The sequence below is a fragment of the Hypoxylon trugodes genome (assembly GCF_022578975.1).
Source record: "Hypoxylon trugodes strain CBS 135444 unplaced genomic scaffold F4822scaffold_10, whole genome shotgun sequence".
In the NCBI taxonomy this organism is placed as follows: domain Eukaryota; kingdom Fungi; phylum Ascomycota; class Sordariomycetes; order Xylariales; family Hypoxylaceae; genus Hypoxylon; species Hypoxylon trugodes.
The window spans coordinates 1,896,403-1,923,011 of NW_026250025.1; the positions used below are offsets into that span (position 1 = coordinate 1,896,403).

A 26,609-nucleotide genomic window follows, 5' to 3' on the forward strand; every position below is an offset into this window, starting at 1 on the left:
TCGGCTAAGCCTTTGGAATGGGAACACTTTCTTTCTGAATTAATTGTTCTGTGTATAGCACCGTTGCTATGCATGGGTGGATAATGTAGAAGATAACCAGTAATATTTGTACGCTGCCTAGCGACACACTACGAAGGGTCAACTTGAGCCGACTTCGTGTGGTCGCACAAGGGCATACTACCTGCACTGCCTCTTTTCGCACTAATACATTGGAGACACATTTTTATCGTCACTACGTGACCCATCCGCTGACAATACGCCCAATATCAAGGCACATCAAATTGTTGTTTCACGACGCTCCGGCGGTACTGTTCCAGCCAGAGCCGACTTAGCTCCATCCATCTTCTTCGACACAGCTCCCAAAACTGCCTTGACCATATCGTCCGAGCCGAAACCTGCAGGCCAACCCCTCCAAGCCACCGTATCGACGATATCGCGCGTCCGAGCCTTCTTCCACATCTCATCATCGGCATGCTCGAATTTCTTGCGCGCCTCCTCGTCATCGCCTAACTGGAACAACATGACGCCCAATTGATGCGCCGGCGCCCTCATGGCGTCGAGTTCCTTAGCCGCCTCCAACAGAGGCGCAGCAAAGTCGTCATCTGATATCCCGGCCGTAATGACGATAACATTGAGAGGAGCACGCTGAGGATCTAACTTCAGCTGCTCGATGTACCAAGACAATAACTTGCCCAATCGATAACCGAGGTTACATTTTCCGCCGGGCTTAACGCCTCGGAAGATTCCCTGCGCGCTGTCCCGCTTCCCGGTATCGCTGTGGACCTTGCCGATATGGTTATACCCGGACTTTCGGACGGACATACCGGGGAAGTAGAGCATGGGCCGGTGGTTGATGAAATAGATATCGATGCCGTTTTCGTCGTATTTGAGACATACCGGGGCAACGGCCTGGATCAGAGCCGATACATCGCTCCACTGACGTTTCATATGCGTGGAGTCGTCGATTAAGAAAAGGGTTTCGAAGTATTGTAGGAATGAGAGCAACTCGGTGTGTTCAACACCGGGTGCTTGGGGAACACCCGCGGTATCGTCGTCATTGTTGTAGGTCGCCATGATCGCGGGTTATCTTGACTTAATGGCGAGAAATAGTATCAGGGATTGAGAACGCGTCGTGGCTTGCTAAATAAGGCGGTAGCTGATCGATTCTTAAAGATTATTTTTCTTTAATAGGCTACAAGATTGAAATGATGAGGTGGTCTCCTTGCTGCCAATCCGCCAATCTGTTAATCCCCCGCATATTTGGGAGGTTGTCAGGGATGTATTGTGGAGAATGAGGGTGGAATTCGTGTTGTATTTGTTGACCGACATTTCCTGATACATCCTGATACGTGCTATGTATCACAGTCACAGCTATTTTATGAATATTCATATAATTGATTGATACGGATTATTCAGTGACGTATATGTTGGGATGATTGGTTCTGAAGGTATGATTAGGTACCGAACATATGGGTCGGGCCTCATGGTCATTGCTACATGAAAACCTATGGGGCATTTTCATCTTGCGCAAACGGTTCTCAAATGAGATGATATGTGACGCGTTTTGTTGTCACGATGTTACCTAGGTAAGGTATTTAAGGCAATAAAGTACCACAAATGTCTACTGGCTCTGCCACCATTTCACCATTGCTTCACAGCATCTCTCCTTGTCGTAGTTATCAGGCCATCCATATTCGGTATAAATCTTTCTTAGACCCTACATTTGCGAAGTTGTCAGTCAGTGCCGAATGTATCCGGTGGAATAAGTCGATGAGCCATACCTCTGTTTCTTCCCAATGAGGATCGCCAGGTTGGTCTCCCGGTCTTCGTATGAATATCATTGGATCCTCTACAGACCCAATAAATCTAACTGTGGGCGGCAACGCACAGAGTTCTAGGTTGAGATAGTAGTTCTTCCATCTCTCAATTTGATCACTCAATACCCTCGTTTCATCGTCACACATACGATCGCGCCAGCTTCGTGGATCGTCTTTGTCGTATGTGGGTTTGAATAGAAAGTGTATGACGGTATACTTCGTCACCGTCCCGTCTGTCGTATCCAGCATAAAACATTGACCCTCACGATCGGTTCCGGCTGAAAGTTGTATCACCCATGGGGGCCATTTCTCATCTTTCCCATCAAAAGTTCCGCCATCACCTCGCTTGACAAGACTCATCCAGTTGTGTTTGTTGTATTTTGTGAGATCCTCAGTAGCGAATAACCGATAATCGCAGACAAATCCATCTGGTACAAAATATGGGCGTGTGCCATTCTCCATCGATATGTATGGGAGATGGCGTAGTAAATTTATAGCTTCTGGAGTCTTATGAATGCCATGCTGCTCAAGGATTTCGGCGGTGATAGATGGCCAACCTCCAGGCGGGGCTCGTTGGACGGCTAAGGTGGGGATATGGGGTAGAAATTTATAAAATGATTCCAATTGTGAGATAATTTCATCACGATCGTATCGCGCGATTTTCCCATCAAGTCGAGGGTCTGGAGGAATTTGAGCGCTTGAGGAAGCCATTTGGTTTGTCTATGGAAGTTCAAGAGACATGATCAGGATTGAACATAGACCCCTTACCAACCCAGGTAGATATTTGGAAAACGGAAATATACAAATATACCCTTCCAAATATGTACCCAGCTAGGTAATCTTCGACTAAATGAGAGTTACTTGTCTTGGCATACCCCCCTTTTTCAATGCGGCTTCAACGAATCCTCTATCCATAATTTTATCAAGATATGAATCCCCAACGAGAACATATTCCGAGCTAGCCTTGGTACATGCCTAACAGACGAAGAGGCAACTCTTTCCCTTCCAAAAATGCGTGACGGAACGATATTGTACTTGTAACGGCTGCTGCAGAAGGGTGCTCAGTACGAAAAGGGGGTTTCTGTATATCGCAGTGGGTCTTGGATTATCCTGAGATATACGCAGCCTCTCTGTTCGTTATAAGTCTTTGAGTAAAGCGACAACTTCGTCGCATTTAGCTTGTCTAGCACATGCTAAAGCATCCATGCCAGAGTTGGGATCTTTGATAGCAGGGTCCGCACCCTTCTTAATCAGCCATTTGACAACAATAGCCCCTTCTTGATAACGCGCCGCGTAACATAGTGGGGTACCCCAGTATGTATTTGTCGGGTTGCGATGAGGAATATCGGTATCCATGGCATTGACATCTAGCCCGCGCTCATCGACTAAGAAACGTAACATCTCGGCGCTTATGTTCCTCCATTTTGCTCCGGCATCATCTGCGGGGTCATCTCTCTCGGGATCAGCGCCTCGACTAGCAGCCGTTTCAACGGCGACATGTAGCATTCGTCGACTGGGCTTCGCACCGTGCTCTTCAAGAAATTTGAACACATGAACCGTGCCATACGCCGCACAAGCCTCCAATATCGGAGGGGGGTCCGTCCCTAGAATGTCGCTAGGATGGGATCGATCATGGTCGACTCTCGCGCCCTTCTCCTCAACTATCCAACGCGCTAGATCTTCCTTATCGTATCTCGCCCGTATGAAATAGTCAATCAAACGCGTTCCATTGAAGGCCGGGCCATTCTGTGTGTTGATGTCCCATCCGCGGGTGACAAGCGCCTCGATGAGGGGCTTCGTTGCCAATTGAAAAATTGACACGGGGCTCACCGTGGTGATAAGAACTCCTTCATGGTCCAGCATATATGTAATTAATTTTATTGAGCCATGGCTGAGAACATCTTGAAATACTTCGTCGCGAAATGGAATGTACTCGGTGTCGAATTGGAGGAGAAAGGTACGTGCGAGAGTTAGGGATTCTTTGAGGTCGGAGATAGAGTCGTTCTTGATTGCTGATTCCCAAAGCGTGTACGCATTATGTTCTGGAGTCCAAGTTACATTAGACGAAAGGGCTTCTTTATTTTCCGTAGCTTCGCCTTCTCGCCCGCCGCCGCCCATCGTATCTGAATTGTCTAGCTTTGCTGGTTGAATGCTGGGGCGTGATTTTTCGGACATCTAGGGAGCGATAGAAGACCGAGCCGAGACGTAGCGGATGTCTGTGGTGGCGTCACTAGTGGGCTGTAGGTCATCTTAGGCCGGATTTAAGCAGCGGAATGTGCTGTACGAGCTACTATATAGGCTACTTTACTGCCCAGCATGATTTTGAACAGAGCTTCACAGTTACAACTAATTCCACTTCATATCCGAATCTTAGTATGAACGGCGACTAATTCCATCATATATCACCTTACAAATTCTTTCTAAATATATGATCCATTAAATTGTTGGTTTCAGATTGAAGATTATAATGATCGAAGGATTTGTGGCTTGCCGATGGTTGCCTGACTTGGTAGAGCTGACCGCGCTGAGTTCAATCCTTTCAGCACCTTTAAGGGGCACTTTAGGGGGCATCAATGCACTATACGAGCTGTACGACTCTACGGTCGCATACTATCACCGGTTATCTACCATTTTCTACATCAAACATGAAAATGCCTTCTTTAATTAACCATACGTCATTTCTAAGCCATTGCGCCTCTCTCAGGTCTTATCTTATGATCGTAAGTTGATTTTGCGCGAAGCAGGATAGGTTCGGCTGGATATTCCAAGCAGAAAAGTGCAATTGAGTACCTGGAATGACCACTTCCACACCTGAACGGATTCCTTCCCGGCCAGCAATGTAGAAACAGCGAGATTAAGGGATATTCCTCTTCTAGACCGAACTTCCTTACTAACATGTAGCTATCACTATTCCCTACGTATTTACGTACGGAGGTATTGGTATGACAAAATATGCATATTTGAATATATATGTGTGTGTGAACTGCTGTTGATGAAATTTAGTTTCAATATGGGTCATATCAAGTGCTTGCAAGCTCTTGCTCTATTCTCATTATCAACCCCAATTTAAACAGCTTGATCGTGTTGAACATGGCTAAATTTAAGTATATAGTGTTATTCTTGGTGCTTTGTATGATCGAGGCATCAGTACCAAGACAACGGGATTTACTTTCACATGGTAAATTGAATCTACAACACCGTGGTTGGAATACAAGCAGTTCTGAAACAGTGAGTTTACTCTATTGATTTGGAGCGTCCACGCTATGAACTAACTACTCGTCCTGTGAAAGATCGTCACATCTTCAACATCCTGGATCTCAGGCATCCCGTCGTCTAAGAGCTCGTCTAAGAGTTCGTCACCAAGTTCTTCGGCTACTTCAACCCCTTCGACCTCTTCGACCTCTTCGGGTTCTTCGAGTACTCTGAGCTCTTCTGCAAGCTCCTCGAGTTCGTTAAATACTTTAAGCTCCACAACATCATCCACGTCATCCACATCCTCGAGTTCTACTGCTTCTTCACTCTCTACTACGCTATCTTCGTCAACTACTTCATCTAGTACAACAATACCAACTAGTAGTGAGTATTTTATGTTTAATCCATCTTGATGATTAATTTCTGCTCATGACTATGATAACATGCTAAATATTCATACTTATTAGGTGGCACAACTAGCCAAACGACAACATCACAGTCTAGTAGTGAACAATTCTCACTCACACCAGTTACAAGTTTCCCAGTCTACTCTGCTCCAACCGCGACCATCACTGGCGCAGCTGAAACATCTAGCGCAGTTGCTATTGCACCCGTGTTCGTTGCAGTTTGGAAAAATAGAGGGAACCTCCTGGATGATAAAACTAAGCAGCAGTATATCAAGGATGTATCCAGCACTAAGAATCAGGTGCGTCCATATAGCGAACTCGATCTCCAATTTCACCTGCGTGAGTTGTTTTATGCTAATATCGCACCTAGGTTGAGTCGCTTTACAACAACTTGCCCGATAAATCGGACCCTCCCGAAGAATGTTCCAAAACGAGCGGCAGCGGAAGTTTGATTTCAGGTATTAAGGACTTATTAACTACACCTGCTAAACTCATAAGTTGCGCAAGCAAGGTTGTCGGAAACTTGGTAGACGCGGTCAATGTTGTTGATCCCGTTATAGCCACCGTTGAGACTTTAACAGATACACTTCAGGACATTGGAAATGAACTGGAGAAAGGCCAAAATGATGATCCAACTTCTACCAAGAAACCAACTAGTAGCGATAAGTCTACTGATTCTAAAACATCTTCGACCTCGAGCGAATGTTCTACTACGTCAGCTGCAAGTTGTATTAAGACGATCACGCTCTCAACCTCGTGGTACACAGACAGCACAACTAAAACCTCAGATGTGAAGACTATCACCACGACGGTGTGCGCAACTATCACAGGATGTTCTGTTAAAGGGACTACTGCGACAACTACTACCTCTACTGCTACCACTTCATCGGGAACTGGGTGGGTATGTGATTTCAGTTGTGCTGCAGGAGGTTGCGCAGCTTCTAAAAGGGCAGCTGATCCTACAAGCACCCCTGAACCAATCGCAAATTCTCAAAACCTGGGGAAGCGAAATCTGAAGCCTACTGGGAAGATTAGCAATATCGATCAATACATCATAAGCACCTTGTCAAGTTCTGGTGCCGAAGGGCTGGCATGGAATAAGGGTATCGCTGTTTCTAAGTACTACCAGTTTTTGAACAAGGCATTTGTCAAATACGTTGCCGGAGTCACCGGGTAAGCTCTCTCTCCATTTATTCACTAATCTTCTAGGGAAGTAGCATTTCGTCCACTTATCGGTCTACCGATGAAAGGATTCCGCTTACAATATGCCAGATGTACTTCGATCATCGTTATCTCTGAGAAAGGTGCATGGATTTCTCATTTTATGGAGACAGGATTCATGCCCGATGATGGACGAAAGACGGATAGGGATCAGTTGGATGCCGCAGTAAAGGATGGCAACAGCAACTATGAGAGACCCGCGGACCTTGCCGTTGAGAACGGTGACCTCAACAAGGACTCTCAGAGCGTACAAATATACGTCTCAGGTCCTTGCACCTACACAACAGATGCGAGCGGAAATAAGGTCTGCGATGAGAAGGATGGCGCACCGAATTGGGAGTACACAAGGATTGATACTTTGTTGACCACGCTGTTTGGTGCTGGGACACCTTTCGAGGGTGTACCAATCACTAAGAGAGGCTATATCAAGCCAACTGACAGAGATGAGGTTGATTCTCTTGCGGATACTTCTGCAAGAGGCAAAGGTAAGCGATCCTAAGGGGAACTCTGCCGTCGGTAAGTTCTACACGATCCAAATCAGCTGCTAACATGATAATAGTTGTCGTTCAGTACGATTCGAACCAATTAACAGATCAGTTCTTACCTTTCAACCCCAAGCACGCAGCATACCGTGTGTGGTTAGAATCCTCTCCATATCAAAAGGACTGGGTTGCTTCTAGTTGTCAAGGAGGTAATGCACCAAATCAAAAGCGCGACGGATCATGCCCTGTGTCAGGAAGCGGCGGCGTTAGTAGTAGTAGCGCAACCGCAACGTCCAAAACGGCAACCCCTTCCCAACAACCCACAGATTCAACAACGTCAATAGCCAGCACGTCCACCGCCGCCCAAACAAGTCAAATTACATCAACAGAGCCATCTCGTGCTTCTTCATCAACCATTTTGACGGTTACACCATCTCCTACATCGATTTCTTCTGTACCTACTACTATTTCAATAGTTATATCACCTTCACCGTCTCCTCAGACAAGCGATACTTCGGTATTTGAGTCGGTAGTAATATTCTCTTCAACAACCGCGACTGAGATATCTTAGGCGGTAGGCGACACTTGGTGTGTTAAAGGGGGTTGGTGGGGTGGAAGTCTTGCGGTTTAATATCCAATTGTATATTTTTATGATCTTGGTTTGAGAATATAACGTTCGCTTTTTCACTCTAGATACCATCGTCTTCGATCTGACATCTCACCTATGAATTTCAACGAAGAATTCTTTTAGAACTATTCTGAATGATTCAAAATGAGTCTTCTTGATGCCATTTGCCTTCATGGCCCACTTCGATATCGTATTCGCATCTACCCAATGATCAACAGGCTTCCCACGGCACGATCGGAAGATAGTCTAGTTCTATAGGCTATGAAATGCGGCGCAGCACGGGGTGCTTATAAAGAGTTATATACTCTCTAGACTGTTTCAATGACGGCCCGTTTCAAGAATAACGGCCGCGAGGATAACCCATTATATTCTGTATAGGTAGCCTTAGATATGATGGCGAGCACCAACCCAGTAAGCATTGCGCGCATCCTCATACTGATGATCGGACGACATCGATTTAATATATAGTAGTGCGATGCATTGGCTACTCTACTAGGTGCCGATAAGGTATCTATTCCCGGAAGCGCTGCTTACGATGCGACTCTATCATCGTACTTCGCTCTCCAAGCATCCGATATTAAGCCCCTATGTTTCGTCTCGCCGCAGACAACCGGCGACGTCTCAACTGTGATCCAGTGGCTAACTACCAACATCGACATCCGAGACAGCTCAATCAAGGTCGCAATTCGGTCAAGGGGTCATCTATGGGTTCCTGGTTCGTCTAACTCATCGGGTGGGGTGACGATCGACTTAAGCCGTCTCGAATCCATCCATCTCAGCTCCGACAAGTCAATCGTATCTATCGGTGTGGGTGCAACATGGGATGCTGTGTATGCTAAACTTGATCCTTTAGGACTCAGCGTCGCTGGAGGTCGAGTTGGCGGCGTCGGCATCGGAGGGTTGGTTTTAGGAGGTGGAATCTCTCATTTAGGACCTCGATGTGGATGGACTTGTGATACGGCAACTGCTTTTGAAGTAGTCCTAGCAGACGGCTCAATCGTAGAAGCTATTGAGAAGGAAAATCCAGATCTCTTTCGTGGTCTTAAGGGGGGAGCGAATAATCTCGGCATCGTCACTCGTGTTGACCTAAAGACGTTTGATCAGGGTCTCCTATGGCATGGTCGTATCTATAGTCCCCTTTCGACTATAGACGACCACATCAAGATCTTCGCCAAGATTGTTGCTGCGGAGAATTACGATGAGAATTCTTCGTTTATCTGTGCATTTGGATATTCACAGCCCAAGGGTATCACCGTAATCAACAGTGAGCTCGTTTACACCAAGCCGGTGGAGGAACCACCATGCTATCGGGAACTTCTTAGCCTGCCATCTATCTTCAAAACAACGTCGACCCTCAGCATGGAGGCACTCGCGAAACAAGCAGCGAAACTTATACCCCCAGGAATAGCTCGGTGAGTATTTATCACAACGCATCGCTGTCATATAAATAACTAACAACGGATAGTTACATGTTCGCGACGACGACCCTAGTTCCCACTGAAGCTATGCTCCACGCTGCATTTGACGCTTGGAAAAGTAGCTTAGATGGCGTGAAAGACATCAAGGGGCTAACGTGGTCCCTGTCGTTGGAACCCTTACCACCAGGCATACATCAACACGGTTCATCGTCCAATGCGATGGGACCCTCCGACCGCAAGGGTACGCGTATTGTATGTCTTTTCACGAACGCGTGGGAAGATGAAGCCGACGATGAACATGTTTACGCAGCGACCCGCGCACTCATAGCCTCTATTGAAGAAGCAGCTCGAAATCTTGGCGCATATGACCCCTTTATATATCTCAACTACGCAACCCATTGGCAAGATCCGATTGCTAGTTATGGAGAAGAGAGTGTGAAGCAATTGCGAGAATTAAGGGCTAGGGTAGATCCAAAGGGGGTATTCACACATCTCATTCCCGGCGGATTCAAGATTCCTTCTTAGCGTACCTAGGTACCTATTCAACACCTATTACACAGCTGGATATCGCTGGATTATAGCGTTCGTTTCCCTAGGTAAGGTATAGTGGCTAGGTCGCTAGAAATAGCGGGGTAGGAGAAGACATTAGTAGGCTTAATAGGGGTCTAGTATCTAGGTAACCGCTAAATGCGGTAACTCTGCCTGCTTATAGCGTTGCTAAGCGCTGTAATCTAACGGGGGTTTAGCGGAAACTTCCTTATAATGATACTGGCTAAATCCGCTACAACATTGTGCGGCGCAATACCCGTAGTACCTTTCGCTACTACTCCCGAGAATCACCTAGATTTTTAGAAATTATTCTATTATAGTTCCTTTTCCGCGTTTTTGGGCGCTATCTTAGTCCCTTTAGATGCTGTTGGAGATGCATTTATATAGAGCTCAGAAGGTAAATGCGATGATCAAGTACGAGTTTGAGCGCACGAAATCTTAAAAGGGGTATAGCTAGACCTGACTGATTTGGTCTAGGGTGCTGTCATACTACCTACCATGTAGGTAAGGGGCAGTACCTACATGTTAGGTATACATAAAGGGAGTAGTATCGAAATAACCAACATTTGAAATTGACAATAAATCAGGATTAGTTGCTGTCCCATATTATCACTAGCATAGGTTCCACCAGAGTTCACCTGTGCCCTTACCTAGTAGGGGCACAGCGCTTTAATTAACTAAAGAGGCAAGATTAGCTGACTACTTCTTAAAAGCAGAAGTTTCTATCGTAATATATGTACCGTACTAACAGGTGTTTCTTGGTATTATATCTTGTTGTATTTTCCTACCTATTTCTTTAGAAAATAGGTTTGTTGATTACTGGTAAAAACGCTGATTAAAGTGCTGTGCCCCTAAGGGGTTTACCAGCCACCAGATATTCCAACACATCTCGTTGAGACTCATCATCCTTATCCTCAACCTTACAACTATCATCTTCTGCTTTGCTAATAACCGTCATCTCCTTTAAGCCCATTCAGCCAAACCATTCGACATGCCTTCAATTCTCGTCCTCATAGTAGGGGGGGTTGCTGTAACCTACATTTTCCTCCTTTCTCTCCTTCATTTTACCCAGGACGCAAGGGAGCCACCGTCAATCGGAAATACCATCCCTTTTCTCACGCCCATGTGGAAGATGATATCAAACGGTGTTCACTTTCACCGAATAATGAGGCAAGCTATTCCGAAACATGAGTATTCAATCGACATAATGAGCGGTGATTGAATTAACCTTATTCACTTCTAGAGATAAATACAACCTACCAATATATACGCTCCGAATGCCCGGATCGCGCATATATGTCATCAATTCAACTTCTCTGATTACCTCAGTTCAGAGCCAATTTCGAGCGCTCTCTTTCCCTGCTATAGAAGCAAATATAGCCGCCAGTGTAATCGGAGTCAACAAGGCTACTAATGACATTATAGGCCATGACGTGAATATAGACGGGAGCTACTTAATGAGCTTTCCCAAGTATGTTCATTCCTCTCTGAGCGCTGGCGCTGCCCTTGATGCCATGAACAGGAGGTCAATTCAAGTTATTTCCAAGTCTTTGGACAGATGGGCAAAGGAGGGAACTAAAGTCATCAAACTGTACGAATGGGTTCGTCACGAGCTTCTGCTAGCAACCACAGAAGGTGTCTACGGGCCTAAAAACCCGTTTCGTGATCCCACCATGGAAAAGGCCTGGTAGTAAGTAGTTATAGTAGGATCCTTGATCATACAATCACTTCATTCCTTTCCGCCTCTCCGATAATAGGTAAATACAATACTGACGAATTACTTCCACAACAGCACATTTGAGCCGAGCATAATGACGTTCGTTCTAAATCTTCCATCGCAAATATTTGCCAGGGAGGGCTATAAAGCTCGCGAGTACATGGTGGGAGTATGGAATCAATACTTTGAACGAGGCTCTTATGAGCAAGGTTCTGAACTTATCAAGACTCGCGTCAAGATAAATAACGATTTCGGTATCACATTGACAGAAACGGCAAGGATTGAGATAGGCGGTAGTCAGGGCATCCTCTCCAATACTCTTCCGGGAGCTTTTTGGATGATATACTACATTTTCTCAAACCCGACCATTCTGAAAGATATAAAGGCTGAGCTATACAAAGGCGTACGCGAGGATGGGGACATCTATACAATTGACTTGAGCTACGTGAAGAGCTCTTGCCCCATCCTACTCTCGACGTTTAAAGAAATGATGCGCGTTAAATCATCCAGTTCTGCCACCCGCATAGCTATGGAGGACCATCTCCTAGGTGGTAAGTATCTCCTCAAAAAGGGGAGCACTATCATGATGCCAGCGATGGTACAACACACAGACCATTCTATCTGGGGTGATAGCGTACACGAATTCAACCATTTGCGATTCGTACGCCAACCTGGTGCTAAACGTACCAACCCGGTCGCCTTTCGTGGATTTGGGGGCGGGACAACTCTATGTCCTGGCAGGCATTTCGCCTCTACCGAGATCCTAATGTTTTCCGCCCTTATGGTTCTACGGTTTGACCTTCTTCCTGTAGATGGTAAATGGACTACACCAGGGACAACTAAGTCGCCATTGGTCAATGCTTTGCCGGTGCCAGACGACGATATAAGCGTGGTGATGCGTCCCACAAGCGATAAGGTGTGGAACGTATCCTTTTCGGGATACGATCAGGGGATGGAGATAGTCGCTGAGGATATTGAGGACGCCAGTTCATAGACATTGAGTACGAGTCAAACCTTACCTTCTTAGGCCATCGAATCATCGTCAAATGTGGCATTGTGTCATGTATTGGGCGGCTATGCTCGCCACGATATGGCGTGCTACATCCGAAAATTGTGGTGGGTTATAGTGGATTATAGTGGATGAGTACGCTATAATTAAGCGCTGTCAAGAGATGATTATGGGGGGCTACTCGCTAAAAGTCGCTATGGCATAGCGCATTCTGCTCTGTAATTTTTAGCTAGGTACCCACCTAGAGTTTCCATAAATGGCCTAAAATTACAGTACACGAGCGCGCTATTTCAGCTGACGCTGTAGGGAATTTTGTACCATCGCCCCCTACTAACGACTCCCTAAGCTCGTAGCTGTAATTCTTCTCCCAGAACACTTTCGAGGAATTCTTTAATGCACCGATTTGACTCCTGAGGTTTCTCGAACAAGGTAAAATGGGCAGAGTCTAGAACCTCTTTTTTAAGGCCGGCGGTAAAGTAGTTTTCCATCCCATCCGCGAGGCTTGGCGGTAAAAATCTATCATTCCCTGCCATAACAATCATGGCAGGAATATTGAATTTGAAGGTCGGATGATCCTTAGCAAACGCGAGCTCATCTATACTATTCCGTTCCTGGTTTCGGTACCAGTTACAAGGATAACTCAGCCCGTGACGTGAATGCTCTTGGACGTAGAAATCGATGATTGCTTCGTCAAGCAGAGGTGATTGACCAATTCGAGGCAGCCTATCTGCGCGGATGCCACATTCAGGCTCAAATATCGGCTCGCCCTCTGGGGTTAACCCTTCAAACATTCCATTTATAAATGCTTTTAGTTTTTCTTTCGAATCGCCGATTGCTGCTTCAACAGCTCCGTCTCGGTTGGTAAGTTGGTAACGAAGAAGAGGATAGAGCTCAACGAGTTTCTCATGACTTATAATCTGTGGTGGTGGAGGGTAATATGGGACACAAAAGGCGAAGGCTGCTTTGACGAGTTTGGGGTAATACTTTGCTGTCGCCCAGACAATAGCAGCACCCCAATCATGACCGCCAAGTATAACTGGTTGGTCGGAACGTGATCTTATGATAGCAGCGACATGCGAGATCACGTTCTTTACTGAATATTCCTCTGGGGACTCGGGAGCGGAAGTTTGCCCGTACCCCAACATATCGGGGACGATCACTTCAAAGCCCAAGGATACTAGGTAGGGAACTTGATAGCGCCATCCCATTCCAAGATCAGGCCTATTAATAGTCAGCGGTCGCCCGATTGATGGGCTTCAGGGAGAATACCATCCATGAATAAGGATGACAACATCCTTTCGTTCGCCTTCAGGTTTTGCTAGCAAATAGTGGTAAGTGAAATTACCAACAGACAGGAACTTGTGTTCAACCCGTGGGTCGTTAGGGACTAAAGCGGGGACGTCCATTCTCGGATTCGTGTCGAAATCGACTGAGTTGTGTCCAAAGCTCTGCACTGCAACGGATAGCATTAACGGCGCAGACTTTTATCAAGAGTAGATCGGGTAAAGCCGATGGTAAGAGCGTATGTCTTCTAAATCCTCTATCGTTAATACCAGAAGATGGTATATAGTGGTAGATGTGCCCTGATATAACAGTTTCTTACATGCTGCCCCACAACTAAATCGCGGCACTGACCCCGGTCCCATGTGCCACATACCGGCTTACCCTTTTCGCTTCGCTTCTCTTCTGTGAAGCTAACCAAACCGGCCGGTCGCCTGCGGGGGGTTTCCGTACTTGCACGTCAAAGCCGCTCAAGCCCTAACTTACAGGCATAACGGAAGCAGTGAACATATACAGAAAGTCCAGTATCGCTAGCATTTCTTCGCAAAGCTAGACATTTTCATTTGTAATGAATTGAATGGTGGCTGATGTTATAATTTGCTATAGCGTATTGCAACATCGGGTGTTCTCTATGGTAACTACCCCTGTTTTCGGTGGCTTACATAAGCCACTAGAACAGGGGTAAAAATGCACGGTAATAGCATCGCATAAAAACATGTCCTCTTTCTTGGATTCTTGAACTAACTCTTCCACTTCATTTTGAAATAATCTTCTAATATCGATATGCTCATGGCATTGTCCTATATAGTTAGGTGTTTCGATCGAAGCCCAGCCGACGGCTACCTCTAGGGTGGTGACCCGGGGAATCGAGGTTACAGCCTCTCAACCGTCGACCACAGTTTTTGATTAATTCTCATATTATGCCGATATTTTAGGAAACGTATTTCAACATCTTTAAGCTCAAATTGATATCTTTTTTCCTATATGCAATCTTTAGTGGCCATTAAAATCACTTCTTATACCCATAACTCTCTTGTTGAACTTGATCCTGTCAATGTCGAGGAGTCATAAGGGTCTTTGTTTTTGCCCTCAATGTCTCTCTCATTTGAAGGGATTGAGCCGAGCCATGACTTGAAGCGAGTATATACAATAATGGACGAAGGCACACAGAGAACAATAAACCCGCATGTCATCTCCCCAAAATTCCAAAGATCGAGTGAAGAAAGATCATATGTGAGGTTGTTTGAAGAATACATTTGGACAACGTATGGAATGCGTAATGTCGCGATGATGCAAGCGCTATCAATTCACCATTAGGATATTGCTCAGGAAATAGGGGAAAGGGGGGGGGAAACATACAGAAGTCCTATCGCAAAGATGGCAGATACACCAATACATCTCTTTATTGGCATATTCAAACTCCATATCACCTGTTGAGGGAGAAAGAAAGCAATAAGATCCGTCGTCAGGTTGAATCCACCATTGATCACGTCGAGGACCAGCAAATTAACGCATTTTCCAGGACCATATATCTTCCAATATCTTTCCACCGGGTCGCAACTAAAAGTCCATCCAAAGAACATAGTAACGTAGAATACCACATTAAATACTACCAGAACGTGACATATCCACCAGAAACGATTTCGCGTTCCTAAGGGAACGAGTATTCGGCACCAATCGAGTAAGATGGCACTTTTTAAGAAAGCAAGTACCAGGGGGTAAAGAATAGTGATGATGTAATTAGGCTATATATTGTTAGTATCGCAGAGTTGATAAGAGAAGGGGTAGATTTGGAAACATACGTAGAGGTATTTAGGTAGATCCTTTTGTTGATAGTTCCAAATGTCAATCAAAAAGCCAGAACCGTGTATACAGTCGTATAAAGCATAGGCGTAGCCACAATATATACCCTTATCATGTAAGTTTTAGGGGTACGACGACGCGTAGGGGATATATTCGGGCGTTACGTACAAATGCGATGAATGATAAAACTGGCAGATTAAGTTAGTCATACCCTTCTTCAGTCTTAGAAGAAGAGATACTTACAATCTGGAATGTGAACATCTTTTGTACAATATGTCTTGGCATAGAGTCTAGTAACCACAAGAAAAGTCGTAATAGCTAAACAAATAGTAGTGATAGCATAAGAGAGATCGGTCTTGTTTGGCGGGTTAACGAAATTTGGTATGACACCTTCCGGAGGTGGTCCCGCTGGTCCATCTAATGTGATCTCATCTTGCGCCAAGGAAATAGTGGAATTTAACATAGTCCCAATACTCCCGTTAGGTAAACATAGGAAAAAATATTAGTTTAAAGAAAAATAGACGTAAGGAAAAGATAATTCTCTGGGCGTGACGCTCGACAGTATAAATAAATTCGTATGTAAGGAATGAATGATAATCCCTGCCACCACGAGGTAAAACCCCGTAAAAATGACCAGATCTTGATCTCACAATTTCCAGAAAATAGCTTGAGACATTCCATATAGAGATTCGTCCGATAGAATAACCAGGCAGAATTCATTGGGATTGGTTGCACATGATCAAGCTCTCAAAATAGATGGGCTGTATCATAGGATTCGTCAGTCTAGACGATGGACCGGGGTGTTAGGTACCTATTAATTGTTGGGAAACCGGCGAATTTGGATAACAGCGCCGTTATTCGGCACCGGAATTCATTCGTTTTCGTTCATACTATTGAGATCAGGTTGATCAAGTCAAATATTCACATGAAATACTTACTGATGTTCTGTAGATCCTATTGACTGGATCGTGGGCAATGGCAATCGAGTCCATTAAGCAACCTTGGAAGAACACAATAACTTAGGTAATAAATGCACAGAATTTAGCTATTGAATAAAAACAGAAACATTTAAATCCACATGTTAGCCTCTGAAGGCGAAACCTCACAGAATATTTTAACAATTGCGAGTGTATGCGGACATAGAAGTAGTATATTTTGAGGTTAGACAAGAAGTGTGAAGGTGAAGGGATTCCGGATCCTTGCGGATTTACTTAAGGGGCAATGATTTCCCGACCCCGGTAGAAAACGGAGGATAGGTTGACTGAATATAAAGAACGGCTTAGATACCTACTTAAGTAGACAGGATTGATATTTCTTGACGTATGTTACTTAAATCTCACCATCTCGCCTAATAATACCTAACTCCGCCAAAAACGAGGAATCAATTCTGTATACAATCCCGCCGGTGGAAGCGCAGAGTTGAAGTCGCAATTGAGGGCGTTCATCCCTAGAATTTCAATTGGAGTGATTAGAAGTATTTTCCATAATGGTAAAAGATCTTAGTTAATCAATGATGTCGTGGTAACAACTTGGAATATAAGAAGCTAGGGTAAGCAATATTGTTGGTTAGATAACAACTAGGTAGCGTTTCTATTTATAGCACTTCGATATTTTCTAATAATTACCTAGGTATGTTAGACCAGCAAGTTCCCCCTAATGAGATTGATAACTTCATGCATACCACGATTTTATCCCATAGAAATCTTCATGAGAATTACCTCAGATGAATGACTATGGTTGATTATCGCCTAGACCTCTCGCCCTTCACTCAGCTATAGCCACCCACTCTCAAAGATCCAAACACTAAGACAGCCTGATGCACTTCGAAACGTCTAAGCGATTAAATCGTATATTTCTCGTTGAAAATTAATGTTGTTGTTTGAATAGGATGCTCATGAATTTGTAGCAGTCGTAGGAAAAAGGGGTGCTGATCACGTGATCACATGAAATAGGGGGGGACAAGCAGATCATGGGGTTCTCCCTTCTCTTTTCCAGTACCACCATCTAGAAATCAATCTCCAGGTTCATATCTCCCCCCCCTCCGGCGATATTCATACGATCACGATACCGTCAATCCTCCTAAAGCAGCATTTCTCAGTGTCCCGTAATAGCCCACCTTCAACGTGACTCTATCCTTGAGATATGACAAGTCGACAGCCTCTAGAGGGGAGGAGTCATTCGCCAAGAATTTTTGGAGACGATCTGCAACCCAAACGGGGTTCTCATCAGCTACATCAATGCATGTTAGTCACATCTATAGACCCTTAGCTAAGAATCGTGACTTACCAATCCAATGTCCTGCCTTCGGGACAACATCAATCTCTAAATTGCTTGCCACTGAGCCCCAGAATTGTTGCATTATTGGTATCAACCCAAAGCTCGCCTCTCCACCCAGCGCGAGCGTCGGTGTACTTAACGGACTCACACCGACAGTCCCCTTGAAGAACGACCTATCTGCATTAATCGCAGGCGTAGTGAATGGACCCAACATTGCCCTCAAAAACCCAGGTTTCGCGATACTAGTCGCATACCTATTAACCGTGTCCTCGGAGAACGATGTCACACCAGAATAACTTTGGTGGTAAAAATACCACTCCAGAAATTGCTTCTCCTTGCCACTCATCAAGAACTCCGCAAAATCTGGTATTTGGAAGAAAGACAATTGAGGGTTTTGGTATAAATCCCAGAAAGGTCCGGGATTGGTGGCTTCCTCGTATCCGAAACCTGGGAGTGCGTACTCAGAAACGCCTAGTTTTTTAACGAGATCTGGATATTGGACGGTCAGGGCGAAGGCCATTCCTGCGCCTTTGTCGTGGGAGAAGACATATGTTGAGCTGATGTTTAGGAAGTCCAAGACACCTTTTAAATCAGCGGCGGAAGCCGTCGCGCTATAGTTGCCATCGGGGGGTATGCTGGAGTCGCCGGCGCCACGGTTATCTGCCGCGATGACGGTATAGTCCTGTGCGAGAATGGGGCCGATAAATTGCCAGGTTAAACTGAATTGAGGATTTCCATGGACAAGTAGCAACGGGGGACCAGAGCCAGCATAGCGGAAGTGAATGCTAACATCCTCGAGAGCGACACGCCCATGTTCCCAGCTGTCCCATGGTATCAAATCTGCCGTGGCTTGAGTAGCTATGGCTGCCACTAAAGGCAAAGCTAACTTGGCGAAATGCATGGCGTACAACTGAGGTTCCGAGTTGAGTAACTTCCTACTGCGGCTCTGCGCTGAGGCTCTGCGGAATACTCCATGACTTGGGGGTTTCCAGTACTCTTATAGGATATCAAATACCGCTACAACAGATTCCGGCCAATTTGGCCGCCCTTGTGACGTGTAGGGGCTCTTGACATAGCTTAGCAATGATAATTACATAGAAGTAGATGATAATTATGGGGTCGCCAAAAAAGGTATAGAATATCTTTAATTATCCTCCGAGAACATGTAATATCACAGGCGATGGGACCATGAACAGGGGACAATTGTAAATTACTGCCAACTTTATTTCGAGTTAATGTGTTGGTTGATGCGTTTTCGCAAGCAAAAGGGCTTGATTTATAAGATGAACAAGGTCGTCGGATAGTTCTCCCGGGTATAACTGGAGATGCCATTTCGCTCTCAAAATAGCGGCCTTCGCATCGCACGCAGGCATAGATAAGTAATAATATTAAACCAGGGGACTCGAAATGCCATCTTCAGGCTCTTCATCTCATCTACATAATCAGCTACTATCCAACTAAATGGAATAAACTCGAGTCATCAAGGTAACTGGGGAATTAATAAGCCCAAAAGTAAGACTCCACCATCGGGGCCTAGTGTGCGGTTGGATAGGACGAAGCTTGGCATCTAACCAGGGGTAAGAGCTCATAAATCACTGGGATGGTGTAGAAGTCTTTCTTTCGCTATTAGGTATTTAGAGTAAATGGAACTTTTGTACTTCGTGGAATTATTCAAAGGCTACAATATGGTGGAAGCTAGTTGTCGACAAGCGTGTGAACTTGGACATCGAACCTCCAGTCACAATAATATCCAAGTATTGATGAGTAACGAGCTAGTAAACCCGCGGTTTATGTTTGTCTAGGTAATCATTAATATTTCGTAAAGAATTTCAAACTTTTCGCTTTAAGGTCACCGTAATGAAGACTGACTCCCCCGTGGTTGACGTTGCACAGATGATAGCTTCTTTCCGCCACGAGAAAAAATGATTAAAGGTCTTTCCACCTTAGAATAAACAACAATATGAGGAATCAAAATGAGCAAAGAACAATTCTATAAGGGAAGTAACCCAGAAAGCAAAACCGAGTGTTGGCAAAAATCATGCGTCGTTGTCTCTGCCTTCTGAATCGTTCAGAAATCTCATATGTGAGTTGGCTAAGAAATGACTCAAACGCTATGGTGGGAAAACGTCAGAGGCACATCTAGTCAAGAATTAATATCATTCAAACCCCTCTCGATTCCCTGTTCTTGCCTCGCTCATCTCAGAGTTGTAGAAAAGCGCGACATCATTTCGAGATGTTGCGATGGTCATAACTACGTTGCTGGAACATGCATCACTAAAAAGCTCAATAAAGAGCCACGCGTACTTTCCTTAGGGGATAATGCCAACAAAGAAGTTTTAGAAGGATATATGTAAGTTAGGATTAATGTAACCATAGTGGTAGTAGGAGGTTTCCAGTCAAATTTCAGGAACCCTCGAGAATGGCGCTCGGTTATCTTTTCGAACTATTGAAGTATGAATTACAAAGTAAGAGCCACATACAGTATGTCACTCAACTTTTGAAAGGTATTGACAACAATGATGAGTGCCAAGTTAGGCACGAACAGGTCAAGGTGGTGAGTCCAGTGCTACACCAAAAGTTACGCACGATACAAAAGGAAACCTTATAAATATTAACCTCAGTCTATTGAGTGTATCTAAGATATGCTTGTAAGATCTAGGTACGCGAAGTTTAAATAGGCTTCAATAAAAGTCATATCAAGGGTCGAGACCCTTTTTACATATGCACTCAAGAAACTTACTTTCATTCCCCTGACATCATATCGTCCATGTGATACCCTCACCAAAGTATAAATGAGAGAGATCTGAGAGTAGGAGCAAGGTGAACGACGAGTATAAAATGCCATGATTGGGACATCTCTTCTTCATCCTTTCACTTCACTTCATTCTCAACATCAGACCATCAGACCATCAACCCATTCATCTATTGACCAGTTCACCCAATTCACCCAATTCGCCTAACTCATCTAAATATCCATCCATCAGAGAAAGAATAAATAGAGACCAGTTAACAGGTTCAGCAAGAGTTAAACCTGAACCTCTATTTAAACACCAACGTAACCGCAGCACACCAATCACCGTTTTCATTTGGCAAAGACATGACAGAACATGTCCTCCAACACGCCCCAGGAGCATTCACCAGAATCTAGGACCAGCTGGTCCGAGATCGAAGACCACATCTTAAAGCAGGGTGTCGCTCGACATGGCGTGAACCACTGGGACGATGTTGCACAAATGATCTGGACACGCCGAAGCACCGAGGAGTGCCGGGCACGTTGGGCACAACTTCTTCCCATTCTCCATGACGACCTGGCTCGACAAGAATCCGACCTCGAAAGGCAACGACAACAGCATCGGAACAGGAGCTTGACGACGCCAGAACTAAATCGTAGCAAATCGATAGAGATGAACGAAAGCGTGCGAGTCGAGCTCCCGTTACTGCCGTTATCCCCGGCCACACAGGTCGAACCGACAGAAATAGTCGCTGAGGAAGCCAGTCATAGGAATGGGACACGAGTTATCCCTCGTCCCCGGTCTCCTCTCCCAACATCATCCGCTCCAATCCCCATCCCAGCTCCACGACCGCCTCTGAGGAGGGGAACTGTCGAGGATGATCTTCAATACCATCACAGGTTGCGGAGTTTCACCGAGCCAGGATTGCGACCACGTCCGCCGTCAAGTATTCGCCCGCGACTAGAGCAGGAACCGCAGCAACCACGCGAGCTTCTGGCACCACACCCACTGATGCCAGGGCGGCATCGCAAGTCCTCAAGTTCCTCACGGGAAGCGGTGGGCTCAGGGTTGAATTCGAGGAGAGGAAGTCGAGATAGTATTTCCTAGACTGTGCTTTGTCGAGGTGTACTATTTGGTGAAGAGTCGGTTTGCCGCCATTTGATTTCGAGTTCCCAGTGCCTTCACCACTACAGCGTGTGCGAAATTCTCTGTATGACTCGGACACCCGCTCCATCGACTATACAGCCTTCTTCTATCTTGATTCTCAGCAGGACACTTTGAAGAGTAAGTAGAAAAAAAAACGAATAGTCGTCGTTCGAGATACTAACGAAGAGAAATTATAGAAAGAAGAGACAGATCGATTACGCCACGAAAAGACGCAGGACCAGCGTGCCGAGGTGAGGACGAAAGCTGACTGTATCTGGTGATACCTGGGAATTAGGAGTCTGGAGAGCGAAAGGGCAGTACCACCGAAGGATCAGACCTCAAAACGGTGGTAACACACCCGCGATATATTCCCACCTGGCAGTCAGAGACATCAGGTGTGCGCGAACGAGGCAAATTAGTCATGACCGAAGGCGCATCATGACCTGCGGTATCATGATCAGCTAGGTGTGGTCTGCCACCACTCACTGCGAATGCTATCCTCGATTGGGTAACGGCGGTAAATTGGTTATGATAGGAGTTGCACTCATTACATGCGGTATCATGACCGGTTGCTGGATCGATCTTGGGTGCAGTTTAGGAGATTCTGTTTTCCACTGCCCTTCAATCCACGATTTTCCACCCGGGGTGAGCAATGAAGTGACCTTGTGAGAGATGCGATGATATCATCGGCATACGGGAGGATTGAAGATGTACCACATGTGGTGGGGTCGACAAAGTCTTTGATGGGGCGTTTGAGATATACCTAATTCAATGATACCTAATACCCAATCCAACATGAGATGGATAATACACCACCGCTCACTTCCGGTCATTAGTCACCACTAGAAACACTCATTACAACCGAAAACCTGTCTTTGTATATAGTCAATTGACTTAGCAATCCACCAAGTCCCTTTAATTGTTTGTTTGCTTGCTTGCTACTCTCGTCTATGCTACAATTGATGATATGCTATAGTTGGTGGCTTTATGTATCTTCATCCGTAATCGTCACCTCTTTCGCATGACATACCCTCCATCACCTCATGCCAAGCAAAGCCCTTGCCCCTCCAAGTGACGAGAAAAACATTCCTCGGGACTCATGTCGTAACAAGAAACCCCGTTAAAAAAGCCATCTTCTACGTGCGCAAGCAAGTCTTCCCCCTTAGCTACATCTCCTTTCCTCCCCTACCGAGAATACCCCTGTTGTCCGTCAAGATATTGCATGAATAAGACGTCAACGTGATGATAAAAATGTGAAAAAGAAAATATGATTCCTATCCCGGTTTGATCCGCTCGCGTTTCTCCGGTCGGTTGGTGTCCACGATTGAATTGATAGATAGAATGGCATCGGGAGTGCGGATGGATAGGAATCGATTAATGTTAAAACATGTTGAGTTAGGTTAGGTAGATATAGTATATACCGGTATTCTAGGATTTTGAAAAACAACGTGTCGTCGTATCGACTTAAGTCGTCCCGTTCCATATGTCCGTCCATTCGAGAATAATTGTTCGGCAGGTAAGTTAGGTAACAAAGTCAAGTTGAAAAACGCAGACAACTAGCTCTATACGATCCATCAAAGCAAAAAAGCTCTTGGGGTATCTGATCGAGGCCTGGTAGGAAAATGATAAAAATGTAAAATAGATAAGTTAGAAAGAAAAGAGAAGAAGTCGGAAATTAATAACAGAGACGTAACGGCGGTAATAGTAACGGCGTAAACCTCGTTCGCTTCGTACATTCCTTCTAAGAAAAGTCGTCTGCTGTTGGTGACATAACTAGGCGATCGATTCGTTGAACTAATTCCTTGGTTTCGCGGACGATTTCAAAGGCAATAGGTGGAAGGGTTTGTGTCCACATACGCCATTCCCGGTCATTTTCGCCTAAACCACGAGCTGCTAGGTCCTTACCCTGCTCGCCAGCTTCGAGTAATCGTTGACGACAAGCGGAAAGACGGTCGGTCATATCGCCACCATTTCCGTAATCCTCAGTTTGCATCACAACTTTACCGACAATATCAGCAATAGTAGTGATTTCATCGTTGATCTGCTGGATAGGCGCATCGCCACGAATGGAACCGACTAGCCCTTGAATAGTCTGAACCATAATCTCGGTCTGGTCTTCCAAATAGATCTTCAAGTCTTCATTTTTCATATCCTGTCGTCCGAGGCCATTAGGAGGGGTAGGTAAATTCTTATTCAGGCCCATGTAAGACATCCCATTTACACCACCATTATATCGTTCACTAGATTCCCGTGGCGAACTAACAGGGCTATACGCAGAGGAATTGGCACTATCACGCATTCCTGCTCGTAGACCTTGGAAAGGTGGAGGTGGTACGAGGGGTGATTCTTGCGCTTTCAGAAACGCATCTTGTTGCGTCGTCGTAGTACGGTTCGAGAAAAGTCCAGTCGAATCGACTGGCGTAATTGTTCCATCATCCTCTTCCTCTAACTCGTCAGCGGGCGTGGTGCGTACTTTGACATGTCGCAACAACTCTACCAAAGCGGCAACAAGATGAGAAGCGGCGGCATCAAGTAAGGAAACTGGGGAAATTCCAGCGCTTGACGCAAAATTCTTGGACGCAGTAATCAAATTGTTAGCAGTGGCAGAAACTCGGCTCTTAAGTTTCGTTTGTTGTTGGACCAATTCTCCATCATTCAGCTGCGACTCATCGACATCTTTAGTGATACGACGGACACTAACGATAACCGATTTCATAGAATCGATTACCTTTTCAGGGTCGTCGGTTCGAGATCGCTGTAGTAATTCATCGACGGCGATTTGGAATTTGGTGACGTGAACATCCTTGACGAGGCCATGTTCTTCGGTGAAACCCTTTTCTCTAACATATTTGGCCACATCTTGGTCAATCGTAAGAGCTGTTGACGAGGCACGCATACTGCGAAGTTGAGTCTTAGTTCGGGCGTATCGGTTTCGCCAATCCCGGACTTCTTGCTCGAGTCGTTCAACCGTTTTCTCTAATTCGGATTGTCTCTCCCAAGATGGACTATGTTGTTGCGATAATACCTTCATCTCTTCCAAGAATTGTCGAGCTTCAAGTCTGACACTTTCTGTCACATGTTGTTGCTCTTCGAGCGCCATTCGCAATTCTTCATTCTCCCTGATTAAGTCGGAATCACCTCCGACGCCCCTGTTGTTTTGAGCTTCTTCGATCTCTTCTCTTAATTTGCGTGTCTCCATAGCATGGTCGTCTCGTACTCTATCGAGTTCGTCCCGCAACGAGTCATTAAGACCTTGCGCGTCGTTCAACTTGTCTTCGAGACCTGTTCGCAAGTCATCCCACTCTTTCTTTTCTAGATTCGAGGCCGTCGCACGAGATCGTTCGCCATCCATTAATTGATTAAGTTCGTCATCCTTTTTCTTCAATTGATCTTCCATGCTATCTAGCTTTTCTCGTAGTTCTCGCACTTGGTTTTGGTAGTCGTCGATAAGTTTCTTATCCACCTAGAAAAAAAACGCATCAGTTGGCAATTCGGTTCGGTTAGTCGAAGCGATGGAAACTTACGTCAGATATACCATTTGTTCCTGTACTTCTTTTACTTGCTCGGTTGACTGATCTGAATCCTTCATTCTCACCACTACTAGAACCGCCTAGATCATCATCTTCCTCAACCATAGTACTTTTGTTGGGTACGATTGTATTGCTCTGGAATTGTTTGGGGAGCGGTCGATCGAAATTGCCATTCGGAAGGCCGGGAGATGGAGGTACAGGATAGTCGCCTGTTATTCTTGGAGCTGCTGAGCGAATAGAACTCGCGTCGGATGGTCGTCGCATACCATTCGGTCCTCTAGGTCCCATACTACTAATTGGTGTACCGGCTCGACTTCCAGGCATTCCAGGAGTACTCATTCGTGGTATATCACCAGCAATAAAACGAGGAATTCGCCTTTCCAATTCACAGAATACATCGGTCGCCAAATCCCTAAATCTCGGTGAACCCAAAGTTGACAACTTCTGACGTGCTTGGTTACGCTTCGGGTGGAAGGTGTCTTCGGGTAATAAGTAGGACGGCGGACCAACATTTGGGGGAGCATTAGGTGGTCTTCGGCTATAGGCCTGTCGTCGCATCAATTCGTCAAAAACATCGGTAGATAATTCGAGGAATTGAACGGATGACAGTCGCAATAATTTGTCGCGTGCCTTGTTAGGGGGTGGATTTGCTCTGCCATCTTTAGACGTCGACGATAGATATCTCTTAAGAGCGATATAATGTTCTCCTAGAACTGCTTCATTCTCTTCGCGTATACTCCTTCCACTTTCGCTTCCGGCGTAAGCACTGGATCGTCCTACCGAAGGTGGTGGCGAAGGACCACCAACACTTCTTGGGCCGGGTGGGAAGCCATTCATATTCCCGTTGGAATCGCTAGAGTCGGGAGGAGAAACTGGACCTCGAGCGTCGGACCATACGCTTCTAGCGCTTACAGAAACAGGGGAGACCGGCGCATTTCGAGTATTCATAGTAAAGTTGGTGGATGGTATGCGAAGGTTCGGTCTTCTTTACAATAAACAACAAAGGCGGCGGGAACTACGCGCGCCACGCGGCCAAAAGGAGGAATTGAGACGGCAGTCGATGTCTCAAATCCAACCCAGCTTAGTCTAGTCGAATGACCCAATGCTGCTAGTTCCCCCTAGATATCTAGTTCAGCTTTTATCAATCAATCCGGTAGTTGGCCAGTCCCCAAATTCTTCTTTCTCTTCTCCTTGACTGTTGCTCTACTGTGATCGCAAGTCCGATATTATACCCCTATTCAATCCATGTAAAGACGGTCGGTTATTAATGGTTAAGCGAGGGACGACACCGAAGCGATATCGAAAGATCGATTCAACTTTGTCTTACAAAGGCAAAGAGGCGCAAGTCGGATTTGATAGAAATTAACGCCGTGCTAAGCCGGAAAGTTGGGTAAGTCGCT

The 26,609-nt window shown here is 45.5% G+C and overlaps 11 protein-coding genes across 11 annotated transcripts; 4 read left to right on the forward strand and 7 right to left on the reverse strand.

The window, feature by feature from the left end:
* Positions 1-45: 45 nt before the first annotated feature.
* On the reverse strand, positions 46-1,391 carry F4822DRAFT_65252 (uncharacterized protein). Its single transcript, XM_051463815.1, has one exon. The coding sequence runs from the start codon at positions 1,072-1,074 to the stop codon at positions 277-279; it is 798 nt and encodes a 265-aa protein (XP_051310048.1). The 5' UTR covers positions 1,075-1,391; the 3' UTR covers positions 46-276.
* Position 1,392: 1 nt separating this feature from the next.
* F4822DRAFT_65251 (uncharacterized protein) lies at positions 1,393-2,741 on the reverse strand. The gene is made up of 2 exons (XM_051463814.1): positions 1,782-2,741; positions 1,393-1,717 (listed from the first exon to the last, which is right to left on the reverse strand). Exons 1-2 carry the CDS (start codon positions 2,526-2,528, stop codon positions 1,622-1,624), a joined length of 843 nt encoding a protein of 280 aa, XP_051310049.1. The 5' UTR covers positions 2,529-2,741; the 3' UTR covers positions 1,393-1,621.
* F4822DRAFT_65250 (uncharacterized protein) lies at positions 2,742-4,138 on the reverse strand. Its single transcript, XM_051463813.1, has one exon. The coding sequence runs from the start codon at positions 3,990-3,992 to the stop codon at positions 2,955-2,957; it is 1,038 nt and encodes a 345-aa protein (XP_051310050.1). The 5' UTR covers positions 3,993-4,138; the 3' UTR covers positions 2,742-2,954.
* Positions 4,139-4,907: 769 nt separating this feature from the next.
* F4822DRAFT_434215 (uncharacterized protein) lies at positions 4,908-7,690 on the forward strand (the record flags this gene model as incomplete). Its single annotated transcript, XM_051461969.1, has 6 exons — positions 4,908-5,045; positions 5,108-5,393; positions 5,477-5,715; positions 5,787-6,589; positions 6,689-7,122; positions 7,197-7,690. The coding sequence occupies 6 exons, from the start codon at positions 4,908-4,910 to the stop codon at positions 7,688-7,690; spliced, it is 2,394 nt and encodes a 797-aa protein (XP_051310051.1).
* A 450-nt stretch (positions 7,691-8,140) lies between these two features.
* F4822DRAFT_440385 (putative oxidoreductase) lies at positions 8,141-9,690 on the forward strand (the record flags this gene model as incomplete). Its single annotated transcript, XM_051462746.1, has 3 exons — positions 8,141-8,158; positions 8,219-9,159; positions 9,213-9,690. 3 exons carry the CDS (start codon positions 8,141-8,143, stop codon positions 9,688-9,690), a joined length of 1,437 nt encoding a protein of 478 aa, XP_051310052.1.
* Positions 9,691-10,705: 1,015 nt separating this feature from the next.
* On the forward strand, positions 10,706-12,603 carry F4822DRAFT_440387 (cytochrome P450; the record flags this gene model as incomplete). Its single annotated transcript, XM_051462747.1, has 3 exons — positions 10,706-10,859; positions 10,960-11,404; positions 11,507-12,603. 3 exons carry the CDS (start codon positions 10,706-10,708, stop codon positions 12,423-12,425), a joined length of 1,518 nt encoding a protein of 505 aa, XP_051310053.1. The 3' UTR covers positions 12,426-12,603.
* Positions 12,604-12,781: 178 nt separating this feature from the next.
* On the reverse strand, positions 12,782-13,846 carry F4822DRAFT_434218 (alpha/beta-hydrolase; the record flags this gene model as incomplete). Its single annotated transcript, XM_051461970.1, has 2 exons — positions 12,782-13,661; positions 13,710-13,846. The coding sequence occupies 2 exons, from the start codon at positions 13,844-13,846 to the stop codon at positions 12,782-12,784; spliced, it is 1,017 nt and encodes a 338-aa protein (XP_051310054.1).
* An 891-nt stretch (positions 13,847-14,737) lies between these two features.
* Positions 14,738-15,987, reverse strand: F4822DRAFT_434219 (uncharacterized protein; the record flags this gene model as incomplete). The annotated part of the gene is made up of 5 exons (XM_051461971.1): positions 14,738-15,020; positions 15,081-15,466; positions 15,524-15,631; positions 15,693-15,712; positions 15,768-15,987. 5 exons carry the CDS (start codon positions 15,985-15,987, stop codon positions 14,738-14,740), a joined length of 1,017 nt encoding a protein of 338 aa, XP_051310055.1.
* Positions 15,988-17,245: 1,258 nt separating this feature from the next.
* Positions 17,246-18,702, reverse strand: F4822DRAFT_440389 (putative hydrolase; the record flags this gene model as incomplete). The annotated part of the gene is made up of 2 exons (XM_051462748.1): positions 17,246-17,753; positions 17,811-18,702. 2 exons carry the CDS (start codon positions 18,700-18,702, stop codon positions 17,584-17,586), a joined length of 1,062 nt encoding a protein of 353 aa, XP_051310056.1. The 3' UTR covers positions 17,246-17,583.
* Positions 18,703-20,641: 1,939 nt separating this feature from the next.
* Positions 20,642-21,960, forward strand: F4822DRAFT_440391 (uncharacterized protein; the record flags this gene model as incomplete). The annotated part of the gene is made up of 3 exons (XM_051462749.1): positions 20,642-21,629; positions 21,710-21,817; positions 21,881-21,960. The coding sequence occupies exons 1-3, from the start codon at positions 20,909-20,911 to the stop codon at positions 21,958-21,960; spliced, it is 909 nt and encodes a 302-aa protein (XP_051310057.1). The 5' UTR covers positions 20,642-20,908.
* Positions 21,961-23,297: 1,337 nt separating this feature from the next.
* F4822DRAFT_65317 (uncharacterized protein) lies at positions 23,298-26,502 on the reverse strand. The gene is made up of 2 exons (XM_051463816.1): positions 25,204-26,502; positions 23,298-25,142 (listed from the first exon to the last, which is right to left on the reverse strand). The coding sequence occupies exons 1-2, from the start codon at positions 26,155-26,157 to the stop codon at positions 23,421-23,423; spliced, it is 2,676 nt and encodes an 891-aa protein (XP_051310058.1). The 5' UTR covers positions 26,158-26,502; the 3' UTR covers positions 23,298-23,420.
* Positions 26,503-26,609: the final 107 nt, after the last annotated feature.